The following is a 15,751-nucleotide window of genomic DNA, read 5'->3' as shown; positions in this document are numbered from 1 at the left end:
AGGTTGGGACCCACTGCCTTAAAGGGACCAAAGAGATAAAAAAAATTATATTCTCATATATCAAAGCAAGATGATTTTAGGATTTTCACAGTATCACTACTTCCCAAGTTGACAAAGCAAACCTATGGGATTTTTTTCCCTAGATTTCTATGCATCAACATATGGAATGAAAGTGGAGCAACGCTGGAGAAAATGAGGAGGGCTTTCTTTCCAATCTACATATAGAAGTTAATTGCACTGATATTTGAATGTGACTTCCAATCTAGTAATAGGAAAGCACTTCCACTATTTTGGAGGTTTTAGGTTAATGGAAGCTGGTGAAAACAGTACTTTTTCCCAACAGCAAAGCAGTCACCCCAGTCGACCTGATCCTGGAACCCTTCCCATTACACCATCATGGCACTGTGAATCCTCTTCAGTTGTCATGTCAACATACTATGGAATCTTGGAATTTGACATGTAGGAAGAAGTATTTAAAATTCCTCAGCGAGAGAGCTTTAGTGCCAGACTACAAACTGAAGAATTTCCAGGATGTGCAGTGTGCTACAATTGTGCTATAACTGTATGACATGAAGGCACAATTGGGAGCAGAGTGTTGCCAGTAGATTTGTGATACAGATTAAAATTCCCACTCAGCTACAGAATTCACTGAGTAACCTTGTATCACTTTCAAGACCACTAAGGCCCCTTCCACACAGTTATATAAAATCCACATCGAACTGGATTATATAGTAGTGTGGACTCACATCATTCAGTTCAAAGCAGATATTGTGGATTATCTGCCTTGAAATTCTGAGTTATATGGCTGTGTGGAAGGGCCCTAAGTTTTAGGATAAAACTAGGGTGAAACTAAATACACCCCCTTGAACAGCTGGAAAGAAGCGAAAGGTACAAATATGACAATTAGTAAGTTAAATAGATACAAGTCCTTCATGAAGGTGAGAAGATAAAATACTCTAAAATGCTTCTTGACAGCTGCTTAAGGCATACTAATTTGTTTACACATTCGTAACTTCTGTGCATTAAAGACTTTTCAAAGATGGCATACATACCAAAGTGGCCTCTTGGGCATTCATCATAAGCAATGCAATATTCTTTCTACACAAAAATTACAGGTGTGTAAGAACACCAGCTGGCACAAAGTATCCACAGGCCACATATCTGCATTTAGGAATATCACAATCAATACTACTTAATATCAGCACTGGGATGTCACTTCAGAAGTTGAGATTACAGAGGAAGATAAGATGTGTTGACATTTGTCTTTTATTCGCTCCCCATTGAGCTATGTGTGTTCCATATATCACACTAACTTGTGGCTCTTAAGAACTGTGAATTCTTCTGTTGGGTTCAAATTCACTTTTTGTCCTGATATTTCAGGTATTTTTCCTAAGCTTCATTTGACCATCTCTAACCTTTTAGCTTAGAGAAGGAGCTCCATCCACAGCAGGAGTGCCAGTTTCAGTCCAAACATTTGTAGGCAGAACTGAGAAAGCTTTTTGTTAGAAACCCCAAGAAGCCTCTGGAGGCAAGATGGAGAAGACCAAGTCAGCTGATAGACAATGGCCTGATTCTGTTTAAAGAACATTTCTGTCCCACCTTTATTCATGGCAATGTGCAGTGTGCCTGCCCATTAACTAAAACCTCTGAACCAACAGAAATAAATTAGCAGATTGGTTTGCATGGTTGGTTGAATACTGCAAGTTGCTTCTGGTGTGAGATAATCAGCCATCTACAAAGATATTGCCCAAGGGATGCCCGGACGTATTACCATCCTGTGAGGCTTCTCTTATGTTGGTTTTTTATACATTATAACTGTATTCTCAATCACTTCTGATATAAATAAAAGCAGATTGATGGGAATATAGAGTGAGAGTGCAGGATGATTTCTCTTATTGTCCACTAATCACAGCACCCTATACCAAAATCCAAAACAGAGTTAACAGGTTTCCAGATACTAAAGAAAGGAGCTAATTGATTTTCTGCACACAGTACTATAAAATTTCCTGATACATTCAGAAGACAGCACTTGAGATGGGAAACACTGAAGCTAGGAAACACTGAAGGGATCTTGTATGGTTAGCCTAGGTAAATTTGGGCAAAATCACAATTTGCTTACCTTCAGTAGCAACAGAAAATAAATATGTGAAAGCAGACATGATCAGAGCTTTCAAATATCTAACAAGCGAATATCAAAAGAGGATGCTGAACTATTTAGCAGGACACAGATGGAAATCTGAGATGCAAGTAATAAGTCACCCTGAACTGGATAGTTGAGGAATGTCAGGCAACTTATTTAGGAAATCAAAGCAATCCCTTGAAGAGATCTGCTGATGAATCCATCCATCAGTGGATTCTGGAAACATTGTTTAAACTACAGTTCTGAACTCACCCACCCACCCAAGACATTATGACCACTAAAGGATGTTGGGATTGCAGTCTTTAAAAAAATTAACATTTGCCAGCTCTATCATTCAAGGAGTTTAAGTCTAGAGGAATTAAGGGTGCATCTACACTGCAGAATTATTGCAGTCTAATGCCACTTAACTGCCAGGGCTGTGAAATCCTGTGCTTTGTAGTTTGGCGAGGCATCAGCACTCTTTGGCATGTGTTATCAAAGGCTTACATGGCCAGAATCACTGGGTTGCTGTGAGTTTTCCAGGCTGTATGGCCATGTTCCAGAAGCATTCTTTCCTGACGTTTCACCTGCATCTATAGCAGGCATCCTCAGAGGTTATGAGGTGTGTTGGAAACTAGTGCAGTGGGGTTTATTTATCTATGGCATGTCCAGGGTGGAGGAAAGAACTCTTGTCTGTTGGAGGCAGGTGTGAATGTTCCAAAGGCCACCTTGATTAGCACTAAATAGTCTTTCAGTGGCAAGGTCTGGCTGCTTACTGTCTGGGGAATCCTTTGTTGAGAGGTGTTAGCTGGCCCTGATTGATTCTGAAATTCCTCTGTTTTCTGAGTGGGGTTTTTTATTTACTGTCCTGATTTTAGAGTTTTTTAAATACTGGTAGCTAGATTTTGTTCATTTTCATGGTTTCCTCCTTTCTGTGGAAATTGTCCACATGCCTGTGGATTTCAGCGGCTTCTCTGTGTAGTCTGACACATGGTGGTTGTTTGAGTGGTCCAGCATTTCTGTGTTCTCATATAATATGCTATGTCCAGGTTGGTTCATCAAATGCTCTGCTATGGCTGACTTCTCTGATTGGATTAGTCTGCAGATAAACCAACCTGGACAGACACAGCATATTATTTAGGAACACAGAAATGCTGGACCACTCTAACAACTACCATGTCAGATTACACAGAGAAGCCATTGAAATCCACAAGTATGCGAGTTGTGGAGGAGGAAATCATGAAAATGAACAAAATCTGGCTAGCAGTAAATATTTAAAAAACTTGAAAATCAGGACAGTAAATAAAGAAAAAACACTCTGGAAACAGGGGAATTCCAGACAAGAGATGATCAAGGTCAGCTAACACCTCCCAACAAAGAATTCCACCAGGCAGTAAGCAGCCAGACATTGAAGCTGAAAGACATATGTTGGAGGTGTTTTGAATGCGATCTTCCTGCTTCTTGGCAGGGGGTTGGACTGGATGGCCCGTGAGGTCTCTTCCAACTCTATGATTCTATGATTCTTCAATGCTAATGAAGCTGACCAATTGCAACATTCACACCTGCCTCAAACAGACAAGCGTTCTTTCTCCCACCCTGGACATTCCACAGATATATAAACCCCACTGGACTGGTTTCCAACAGACCACACAACTTCTGAGGATGCCTGCCATAGATGCAGGCGAAACATCAGGAGAGAATGCTTCTGGAACATGGCCTGGGGAAACTCAGCAACCAAGAAGGCTAAAGACCTTGTCAAACTACAGCACTGAGCCATGGCAGGTAAAGTGGTGTCAAACTGCATTAACTCTGCGGAGTAGGACACCGGTGCTTGAGACAGAAGAATCTCAGGAATGCCACCTCCTCTCTCTCTCTCTCTCTCACGCGCTCACTCTATAGCGCCCCCTGTAGTAAATCTCATGTACCTTCAAGAAAGACCACTCACCAACACGGTCTCTCTCTCTCTCTCTCTCTCTCTCTCTCTCTCTCTTTGCTGCCTTTGCGATGTAATGGAATGGAAGGAGTCCTGCCAAAATGTGGGTTTTCAGGTATTTTTTTGCCAAAGTTTAGCCCTTCTCCCAGCTCTCTATACATGTGAAAAGGGGGGTAACTATGGCAAGGGGGAGTGGGGACCTTTTTCCGCCCCTGTGGGCTCCGCGGGGGTCTCCTCGCCCTCCTCAAGCCTTCCTTCCCTCTCTGGCAGGTGCCCGTCCTTCCCCGGAGCCCCTCACTCACCTGGGCCGCCTGGAAGGGAGCGCGGAGAGAGAGACGCCCGACGCCGCGAGGGACGGGACCGGGACCCCGCCGTGGGTCTGGCGCAGGTAGGGAAGGAAGGAAGGAAGGAAGAAGCGGCGAGGGAGTGGGAGAGAGAGAGAGAGAGTGAGTGAGGGGCGCGAAGGCAAGGCTTGGGCGGCTGGCCTGGACTCAGAGGAAAGGGAGCGGAGCGCGCCGCATTTAAGGATGCTGCGGGGGGGGGGGGGAGAGAGAGAGCTGGTCTCGCGTGGGGCTCTCCGGCCCCGCCCCCTTCTCCCGGGCCCCCTCCCCACCTTCTCCTCCCCGGGAGACGAGAGGTGTCCCGAGAAGAGCTGCCTCGGAACAAGGGAAAGGCAGGTCTTGCTCTTCACTCCGGAGTCCGATGGAGCCAAGAGTGGCCAGAGGGAAACCAAGGCTCCGTTAAGGAGGAAGCACCGCTTCGCCTCAAGAGCCCGCGCAGCACGAAGGGGACTTCAGTCTCCAGAAAACACTTGGGGTTTCTTTCCAGCCAAAGTCCTCCTTCCCGAGAAATTGGAGGAAGAACTAACGCCTCTGGCTCCATGCGTTGTCGAAGGCTTTCATGGACGGAATCACAGGGTTGTTGTGAGTTTTCCCGGCTGTATGGCCACGTTTCAGAAGCATTCTCTCCTGACGAAAGAACACTTGATGAACCAACCTGGACATAGTATATTATTTGAGAACAAAGAAAGGCTGGACCACTCTAACACCTATCATGTCAGACTACGCAGAGAAGCCATTGAAATCCAAATGTAGGTGGACCATTTTAACAGAAAGGAGGAAGAAAGGAACAAAATCTGGGTACCAGTATTAAAAAAAAAACATCTAAAATCAGAACAGTAAATAAGGAGCAACACTCTGAAAACAGAGGAATTCCAGACATGAATCAATCAGAGGCAGCTAACACCTCCCAACAAAGGATTCCCCCAGGCAAGAAGAAGCCAGGACATGAAGCTGGCAAGGCCATTAATGCTAAACAAGGTGATTAATTACAACATGCACACTGGCCTCCAACAGACAAGAGTTCTCTCTCCCACTCTGGACTTTCGACAGATATATAAACCTTCCTTGCTTAGTTTTTCCAATATACCTCACAACCACTGAGGATGCCTGCCGTAGATGTGGGCAAAACGTCAGGAGATAAAGCTTCTGGAACATGGCCATACAACCCAAAAGATTCACAGCAATCTAATTTTTATGCTGATTTTAAATATGCCTTTATTTTTTCCCATCACATCAACTTTTTAAAATATGACGAATGGTACATTGCAGTAGACTATTGTAAAGTCTGCACATTTTACATCATAGTCATATAACTCAAGCCAACAAGTATTTTTCATCAGATATAATTTTAGGACATTTTTCTAGAGTTTTTTTGCACTGAATGCAGATCTGTGTTTATTTTTTCTCTATCACATGTAGTTTTTGTGTTGAGGCTAATTGAATAATTAATGCATTTAAGCACTGATATCAATAGAATCTAATTGATATCAGTTTGTAAATGCATTAATTATTCAGTTAGGCTCATCACAAAAACTACACGTGATAGAGAAAAAATAAACACATCTGAATTCAGCACAAAAAACTCCATAAGAATGACCTAAAATTATATCTGATGAAAAATGACTGTTGGCTTGTGTAGCTGAACAAAAGCATACACAACTAAATAAAATCATGAAAGGCCCACTTTTATGTTAGAAGCAGGCATTTTAAAATATTTTTCAAGCTATCCTGAAATGCACAGGTGTTAACAGACAAACGGAGAGCCAGCATTGTGTAGTGTTTTCAGCACTGGGTTATGACTCCAGAGGCCAAGGTTCAATTCTCCACTGATCCATAGAGACCCACTGGGTGACCTTTGGCAAATCTCACACTCAGACTCAGAAAACTTAATAAGAAGTTCACCTTTTATTGTGAGCCTTCAGATCATTTCTGACTGATAGTGACTAGGTTTCTAGGGTTGAATGCGGGGGTCTCACTCAGGGTCACCCAGTGGATTTTCATAGTTGAGCAGGGAATCAAACCTGGTCTCTAGAGTTGCAGTTCAGCATTCAAACCACCACACCACACTGGCCCTACAGAGGCTGGATCTACACTGCCCTATAGTCCAGGATCTGATCAGAGATTATCTGCTTTGAACTGGATTATATGAGTCTATACTACCAGATAATCTGGGATCAGATCCTTTGATAAAAGGCAGTGTAGATTCAGCTAGAGTTATCATAACTCAGAAGCAACTTGTAGATTCACAAGAGCATCAAATAAACCCATACATTTTCAGACTAATCTGTAGGCTTTTAAATCATCTTGAAAGGCTGACAGGCTGATAAAAGGGCACCATCAGTTTTGCTTAATACATATTGTTTACTTCCACATGAATATAAGAATCAGATCGAAAGCCTATCTACTAGGCATTCCCTTTTTCACCAAGTGGCCATTTCGCTGCTCTGTGCAAAGCCCACCATGAACTGGACACAAATGCGATTTCACTGTGAGTGTGCATGCAGGGAGTGGGAAAAATGCAGGCTTTGCCCCTAGAAATGAGAATTGCCCCTCCCTAAAAAAATTCTTTCTATTCCTACAATAAAGAGTAAATAATTGAAATCACTCACACCTAAAGTTCTCATATTTATTGTGTTAATGTTCTCTTGGTAATTTTGCCTTCCCCTTTTCTTTGGATGCCTGAATTCTAATTGTAAATGCTCAACTGACATATTATTTCACTTTTATGTGAGAAACAGGATGAAGATTTTAATTGGAGGAACACCATTCTTATTTGGGGTACAATGCCTTTATTTTGCATCCCTCCCATTGATTCATCCCTAAATTCAACTCTTTTTCTTACTCTCTCCCAAACTAGATATACATACACATACTGTCTCTGCTACTGGAGGCAGTGCACAACCATTATAACCAGTAACCATGGAGGGCTGCATCCCTCCATTAATGCCTCATCCCCCCCCCCCCCCCCCCCGTTGTACACACTGTCAGGATGATTTAAAACAGTTTAGATTACAGTGTAAAAATTCAGGCTCCCAGTAGGTCATAAAAAAAGAAATCCAATAAATCATGGTACTGCTGTTCCACTCTTTGCTTTGCTCCAAATTGCACAACAGACTCAAGAACATAAGCCCATGGTCTCTGTCTTTCATCCCTTCCCTTTATATCTGGTTTGGGATGCATAAGCACCATGTGCATACATATAGCAGCTTCACACTAAGGCAATAGTGTTCTAGTGTCTGCTGGGAATGAATGGAGAGGAACATACAAAACAATTCCAGACTTCCTTCTTCAGAATTACTCAACCTATGATTTTTCTCACCTCTTAGAGACCCACAGAAACATAGCAATGAAAGTCCAGCCAGTGCTCTGAAACTTGGCAACCCTAGTCTTGGCTGATTTTAAACTTCAGCCACTTCACCTGGGCTAAATAGAAGTAATCATGTGCATAAATGTGAAAGGAATCAGGCCCAGAACTTGCTGCAGTCCATGTGATTCCTACAAAAGTCAACAGTCATCTTGGCACAAATCATATGCATCCTGTCCTGAGAGCATTTGATCGGTCAGCCCATGAACTGAACTTGAACAGCATTTCATTACCTTTTTCAGTGATGTGTTTACTTACATGGAATTTCCTTGGCAGGTCACAATCATGCCTTCATTTAATTATACTTGAGTTTTTCGTGTTCATGCTTGTGCAGAAGAGGGTGGCAAGGAAAGCTGTGCTCGGGTGTGAATATCAATCATGAAATATGTCCATCAAAATCTAACTTTACATAATTGAAAAACTATTCCCACCTTCTTAGCATGTTATCCACACTTCTCAGTGGACAGGGAGGGGGATTTGTTTGTCTTCTTGATTCCACTGTCAATAAGAGTTTGGAAATATTATTTAATAGTGAAGGTACACATCAAGTGGCCTATAGGGAGAATAAAAGAAGAAAAGCCAACCCAGAAGCCTAAGAAGCGAAAACCTTTAAGAATGGTGTTTTCAGTTGGCAAACATACATCTGTTGTGGTGAGAATCTATATGTTGATTGATCTAATATCCCATCTTTCTCCTGTCACAGGATTGAAATTGGATCCAGCTACATTTTAAAAAGTACAATTTTAAACAATGTCTTCAGGAAGACTTAAATGCCTCACTAAAATCCTAGAGCTCCTGCCAGTCATATTGAGAGTCCTGAATGAAGTAAACAGATAGCCTGACTTTCTGTATGCCAGGCAGTTTTCTATATACCTGTGTGCCAGAGACACAAATGTCCAAATCCTGGCTAAAAACACTAAGGCCCCTACCATGCTGAAAACTTGACATAGTGCAGGCATTGCAAAGTAATAATATAGCACAATATTGAAAACTTTGTGTGAATTCAGTATAATAAATGCCTGAAGTAATGAATAATTGCCTGTAACTCTAAGCTAATACAGTATAATGTGCCAGAAAAACTAAGTCTGGTTTTTAAAATCCTTTCAGCAATTGCCCATAGATATTGTTGAATGTAAAGTTAAAACAGATGATGGGCTTTGGGTGGTCTGCATGAAGTCTGGACTATGGGATACCATGTTAAAATGTAGCATGAAAACAATTCAGGGAAATGTTTGCATACCAGAAATAGTTGGATAGCAGTGGAATGACAAATGAATGGATCAGACCTGAATTTTCATTAAAAAGCGAGATGTCTAAACCAAGACTGTTATACATTTCCCATGCTGGCATTCAATAAAAAACTAAATAACGCTTCAATTCAGCTTTGGAAAACAAATAGAGTTAATTGCTGGAAAATAAACAAACTAGAAAAGCAATAAAGCTGCTTCCACAGTGCAGATAAGCCGAAAGCCTCAAAGGGATGATGAATAGCCGTCGTCAGAAGAATCCAAGGTCAGGTCAGGAGGCAGCAGAAATTCCGAAAGACAAACCAATAGTCAGAAGCCGGGAGTAGCCGTCAGTCAGAGGGTGTAGACAGAAGCCAGGTCAAATTCAATCCAAAGTCCGAAGAGGGTGCAGTCATCCAAAACAGGTCCACGATAAGACACAGCGAGAGCCAAGCTAGGTGATAACAGCAGATTCAAATCATAGTCCAAGTCCAGTCTTCATGGAAACACAGAGATCCCAATGGCGCCTCAGCAACACCTTGCCACACGCAAAGTGCAGTGGCCAAACATTCCCATTTTATTCCCCTTCCTCCTGGGTGACCAAACACTCACACCCAAACACCAGGTATCCCAAATCTACTCAGAGTCTGAACTCCACACAGCTAGAGCTCGTGGATCTGGAGTACCTAGCAATTCGTCGGAGTCCCAATCATCCTGCCCACACTTAGCCCCATGAACACTTAAAGAACCATCCTCCCTTCTCCAAGCATCCCAATTGGGATCAGCTCCTGCAGAAACCCCAGGTTCAGAAGTATCCATAGGCCCCAAATCCCCAGACATCTCCGGTGGCTGTGCCCATTCAGTGCCTGCTTCCCCAGCCACCACCTGTTCCTCAGCATCCATTTCCCCATCTGAATCTTCCTCAGAAGATCCCCCATATAGCTCTCTAAGTCGCTTCCTGCGCAACTCCTCCAGTGAACCCTCATCACGAGGGTTTTTTCTTCCTCTTCGAATTCCATCACCATCAACCATAATCCCCGAAGGCGCAGTCACAACACTGGCAGCTGGGGTTCTTAAAGGTCCCTCATTCATAGGGTTGCTGTAAGTTGAACACAACTTGACAGAAAATTATAACAAAGAAAGGGAAATGATAGAATAGATGTAAATACTTTGAGGAAGTTAATTTGGGCAGCTACTGCTCCCAGAATTCCCCAGTCATCATTACCAATTGGAATCCAAGAAGTTTTAATCCAAAAATACTAACTGAGAATAGATATGCCCCATTGCTTTGGCATGGTAAATGAAATGCTTAAAATCATATATCACAAAATAAGCCACAGAATGGAAACTAAGAGTTTTCAAATGAGATGAAGGAGGTATGCCAAAAGCATTGTTTTTTGTGATGCACACAGTACATTTTCCTTTGTTCTGCTCTTTGAACAGTTATGTAGGCTTTTAAGCATCACACAACCTTAAATAATTTGGTGATAAAGTCAATAGTGGGATCTGTGTGCAAAGCAGCAGGCTGTAATGATTCTATAAAACCATCCTCCAAGGTCCAGATTAATCATATCATGATTTTCATAGTTTGCCCATGCACAGATGTTCATGTTTTCCACTAAAGTGTTGGGGACGAGGAAAAGATATGTTATATGGTGGCATGGGAAAGTGTAACCTTTTGCCTTCACCATTGTTCTAATCCACCCAACTTTCCCTGTCCCTGCTACTGGCAGAAATGTTTCTGTTTTCAAGGCTGGAAAGCAAAGACTTAACTGTTTAGCTACACATGAACATTATTATACAGAAGTTTATTTATGTTTTGGAAATATAGTCAGCTTATATTGATGTACATGCCCAGCACTTGTTTATATTCTTCCCCTCCATTGCTTTTCCTTTTTTCTTCTTCTCTCATTCTTTTTTATAGATGGATAAAACAGAAGCAAAGCTGACATTTCAACAGTGGAAAGTGTAAGTACACTTAAACTTATAGTTTAAGTGTACTTACACAGTAAGGCTGATGGCATTAGTTAACAATTAACATTGGCTCGTACATTTTCACTTGTAAGTAAGTGATGCCCAGTTGTTCAGGCTTATAGTACATGCCTTCCCTCCCTTCTGACATATATCTGCTTTACTTCCTCACATTTAGATCCAATCAAGAACCAAGTGATCCCCTTCGAGATGGAGTACGTAGATATCTTCAGCTCCCATCTGATTGGACTGTGCTGATACTACATGCAAAAGTTGCTCAGAAATCATATGGCAATGAAAAAAGGTAGGAAACCATCTTGACCTTCTTGTTAATGCCAAATTGTCACAGGAGACTCTGCAAAAGAGAAAATAAACAAGTGCATATATGTTTGTTTACGTGCACCATACATGAAATGAATTGTGAATCTGTATTTTTCTAGTGTTATCCATTCATAGCTTTCCTACTCTAACTCATCTCGTACCATCATCTGATCTGGGAAGCTTATCAGAATTTAGAGAAATGGTTTCCATGTTGAAGTTCCCTAAATACCCATTAATCTATGGTCTAGGATCGGTAGCCTGAAAGGGTAACTTCAAACTTAGGACAAGTTCATCTCTTATGCTTCTTCCATTGGTCAGTTAGACATAGCCTTCTGATTTTCTAACTTAACTCTAACAATGTAGAGAGTCCTGGCTCATTTCCTAACAGAAGTAGTTCCTATTTGCTATCTGCAAATCTGACCATTGACCACTGGTCAGAACTGGAAAATGACGGACTGTCCTTGCTGAAGGTCATAGGTCAGGACATTGTAGATAGGCATTGCACAAAGTGCAGCCCTCCAGATATTTTGGATTACAGTTCCTAGTATCCCTCACTATTGGCTTTGTTAGGAAATGAAAGTTATAGTCCAAAAACATCTTGATGAAAGACCATTGTATTTTCAACACCCTAAAGAAATTGGCCATTGTTAGTCAGTCCATATACTTTTTTCATCCAAAAATCACCACAAGATGGATGAGGGACTATGGAAGAGAAAAGCTGAATTGTATAAAACGTCTCTGATCCAGCTTCCCCCTTCCCTGGACCATAATACAGGTTGAGTACCCCATATCTAGAAGTCAAATTTAAAATACTCCAAAATCCAAAAAATATCCACATGGATGGCTGAGATTGCAACTTTTGTTTTCTAATAGTTCAATGTAAACAACCTTTGTTTCATGAATAACATTTTAAAAATATGAAATTACTTTCAAGCTACTTTATATCTATAAGCTGTATATAAAACATCAATGAATGTAAACTTTAAATTAATATACTGTGTCCAAGATTTCTCATTTTGCATGTATATGCAAATACAGATATTCAAAAATGAAAAAAGCACCACTGAAATCCAAAACACTTGTGGTCCCAAGCATTTTGTATAAAGATACTGAAACCATAGAAACTGATGTCCATGGTGATGTCTTATCCATGGGATAGTGAATCTATTTCAGGTATTATTCCAAACCTGAAAGGAGCTATCCGAGGTGCTCCCTAAACTAACTTTATCACCTTGTTTAGCTCTGTCAAAATTCAAACTAAAACCTGGAGTGGATTCACTGCCCAAGTGTCATAGGAATAATTAATTGCCATTGCTGTAGAACCACTTGTCTGTCCTAGGAAGGTCTTTGGAACAAGACAATCTATGGATGGAAGCAGGATCAACCTGTCACCATCCCTCTGCAAGTTTGGTATGACTGGAAGCTACTCTGGCTAACCATGCCATGACACAAAGTGCTTTCAACAGCTATGGCTGTGTGGTTTTGGCAAGTAGTGGAGAAAATCAGTTATAAATTTACTCTAAATATGTAGGTTTAAAGTTTAATTAAATCATTATGGAACCTGCTCTGCAACTAACAACCTCAAAAATCCTACTATGGCTCAAGTATACAAACCACCCATTCTGGCTGTTTTATTCCTAATGTTTTATGCACTAATGCAGCATGAATCCTAGCCATTCATGTGGGTTTAAAAGCAGTGAAAACCCAAATAAAATACCGGAAAACATGTTTCTAAACTTTTGGACCTCAGTTTATTTGTGTTGGTGTAAGGATCTGGCTGTGAATATAAACTCTGTTCTCAACCTGTTGGGACTTCCACATTCCAGGCTGAGAAAGTCACAAGGACAAATTCTCTCTGTGTTCAAAGAGCAATTATGAAATGGACGCTCTGCACCCTACATAATCTCCACCACCCTCAGTAAGGCAGTATTGGTATTTTCACCTTATAGATCAGGAACCAGGAAAGTATCATGCTACAGACTGCATCTCTCACTACTGGCTGTGTTGGGAGATGAAAGTTGTGGTCCAGTAATGTGTGAAAGACCACCAGTTCCTCTCCTTTGCCAAAAAATGTCCAATAGTTGTTGTATGGTTGTAATCTACTTGGAGGATGTCTGTGCCCAGTGAAAGGGAAGGCACTTTGATGGATGGATGGACTGATTGTGATTGTTCAGGCAATGCTTTAAGCAGTGACATAACTTAGAAAAGTTGGTGGTTGAGATTAATACATGACAAGTTGGGGGATTCTGGGAGTTGTACTTCAAACGGTTTTCTGAGCTCTGATCTGTGATTATACCAATCGCACCATCCAATCACACTATAGTAGATCTTGGGTCTAAGTCCTATTGAAGCAATTGACTTTATTTCTAATTAGCTATGTGTTACCTCACCATTCAGCATCTAATTGAAAGGCTCTGGTTCACCAACTAGATTCTAGCTATTGTGGTAGTTGGAGAAGGAATCATTGAAGGATAACAAGAATCTATGTTCTTTCTGAAGTCATTGCTGATAGTGTAGTAGCTTGTCTCTCCAATTCAAGGTCTCTGCTTTTAGAAATGTGTTTCTGATTTTCAAAATGATATACCAATTTATATTTCATCATCACACATTACATATGATGAGGATCTAGCTGAAAGGCAGATTTAACAGGATGTATTGTCCTTTCATCTACATTCAAAGTTCAGGCGAACTACTGATTGACACTGGACAAAAAGCTCTTCAGCATCAGTTTCTTGACAGTAAAATGATTTTTCCCATTTTGAGAAATATGTAAATGAAATAAGAGGTAAACACGAATAAGATTTTTTTTCAGAGTTAAATTTGATATCATTCATAAAATAATGAGACATATTTTGGTCTGGAGTTCTCCAGAGAAATAAAAACTCAGAGATTGCTCAACTAATTAAATATTTGATTTTATTGACAGGTTTTTCTGCCCACCACCTTGTGTTTACCTCACTGGACCAGGCTGGAAAGAAAAGAAGGAAGAGATTAAAGGTATGATCCAGGTGGAAGCCATACGATGTTCCTTATATTGCTGACTGAATTCATTCCACAGGGGATGAGAGGAGCACATTTCAGCCTCCAGTGACAAAAAGAGAACTTACACTACACCATGATAACAATTACCCCATGTAAACTTTCATGGCTCAATTACGAGATTTGTAGTTTGAGAAGGTACTTAGAATGTGTGCATTATATCTCTAGTACAGTGGTTCTCAATCTGTGGGTCTCCAGATGTTTTGGCCTTCAACTCTCAGAAATCCTAACAGCTGATAAACTGGCTGGGATTTCTGGGAGTTGTAAGCCAAAACATCTGGGGATCCACAGGTTGAGAACCATTGCTCTAGCAGAAGAGAGCGGGACTACAATTCCCATGGATGAAACCATGACATTTTAAGTGGTATCAGATTTCTGTAACTTTGTAATGTAGATACACCAAGGTTCTAGGTTTTCAGAACCAGGGCAGAGAGCCAACATTTTAACCATAGTGATGACTAGTGCCATCCAAAGTGGCCACTACAATTTTTACCTCAGACTCCATTAATTGTGTTCTTTACTTCTAGGATGAGAAAACAAAATTATGATTAGAATTCCTTCACAGTTCCAACATCCCATATATCCCCATGGTTTAATATACAAGTGAATATCATAATCAATTTCATAAATATTTCTCAGCTGATCAACACCAACCTTTCTTGCCAATCTGGTTTCAGCTAAATGGAAAAAATATTTCCAAGATCCTGGCCATGTGAGATTTATGTATATTGTGTGGCTACATCTCCATAGCATTCCTGATATTACCCCCAGAAAACCACCTTTTATGCAGTGCAGCAGTGCATGGATACTGGGGGACTCTGTGAGGCCCAAAAATGATGTTGGGCTACACAGAGACTCCCCAGTGGTCCACAAGCCACTCTTGTCGCCTGCTATAATCTGAACTAAAGTACGTATTTCTTAATATGCATCTATTTGCATATCTGTGTTTTTTATTCTGTTGATGCAGCTCTCACACGGCTGTTCATACAGTAGGATTTACTCTTATGTTCAGCTCTAAGAATTTCAAAGCTGAAAAATTTAACAGCAATAGAATGAAGACTTATGAAAGAAACAAAGTAACACTTCCTTTAATTAAATTTTAATAACTACTTATAAATCATATATGAGTTAGTAGAGTGGTGTTCGCTTACCTCAAGTGATATATGTGTTATTCCTGGCCTTATCCATCTAGCCATATAGCCACAATGGTGAAAAAGCAAGCAGAGCTTTCTTTGAAATTGTACAACTTTGAGGTGCAAATTAATTTATTCCTCTTTATATGCATGGTTTACTTACTTACTACTTAGTTAATTAGGCGATCCTTCATAGACTGAGGATGATGGTCCTCCAAGTGTAGTGTCTGGCGGTGGATGTGTAGATGGCTGTGAAGGCCTATTCTTGACCCGCATGTTCTTCCATGGCAAAGACATCAATTTC

General features: G+C 40.9%; 2 protein-coding genes across 6 annotated transcripts in view; one reads left to right on the top strand and one right to left on the bottom strand.

The window, feature by feature from the left end:
- Positions 1 to 4,479, bottom strand: part of matn4 (matrilin 4) — a 49,579-nt gene extending 45,100 nt beyond the window's left edge. Inside the window, exon 1 of one of the 2 annotated variants that reach the window (XM_016993431.2) lies at positions 4,355 to 4,479. The gene's annotated coding sequence lies outside the window, so the exon portion shown is untranslated. The remainder of the gene's footprint in view (positions 1 to 4,354) is intronic. The other variant, XM_062978877.1, reaches the window with a different exon arrangement.
- rbpjl (recombination signal binding protein for immunoglobulin kappa J region like) overlaps positions 1 to 15,751 on the top strand; it is a 56,334-nt gene that overhangs the window by 16,098 nt on the left and 24,485 nt on the right. For 2 of the 4 annotated variants that reach the window (XM_008110134.3, XM_062978878.1), the window contains exons 1-4: positions 4,055 to 4,167; positions 4,323 to 4,440; positions 11,133 to 11,258; positions 14,202 to 14,272. In XM_008110134.3, coding sequence (XP_008108341.3) covers positions 4,134 to 4,167; positions 4,323 to 4,440; positions 11,133 to 11,258; positions 14,202 to 14,272 — 349 coding nt within the window. In that variant the 5' untranslated portion in view covers positions 4,055 to 4,133. Of the gene's footprint in view, positions 1 to 4,052; positions 4,168 to 4,322; positions 4,441 to 11,132; positions 11,259 to 14,201; positions 14,273 to 15,751 lie in introns of those variants that run through there. The other 2 variants (XM_062978879.1, XM_062978880.1) reach the window with 2 other exon arrangements.

The sequence above is a fragment of the Anolis carolinensis genome, chromosome 4 (assembly GCF_035594765.1).
Source record: "Anolis carolinensis isolate JA03-04 chromosome 4, rAnoCar3.1.pri, whole genome shotgun sequence".
Lineage (NCBI taxonomy): Eukaryota > Metazoa > Chordata > Lepidosauria > Squamata > Dactyloidae > Anolis > Anolis carolinensis.
This window is presented reverse-complemented; position numbering and strand designations above follow the sequence as displayed.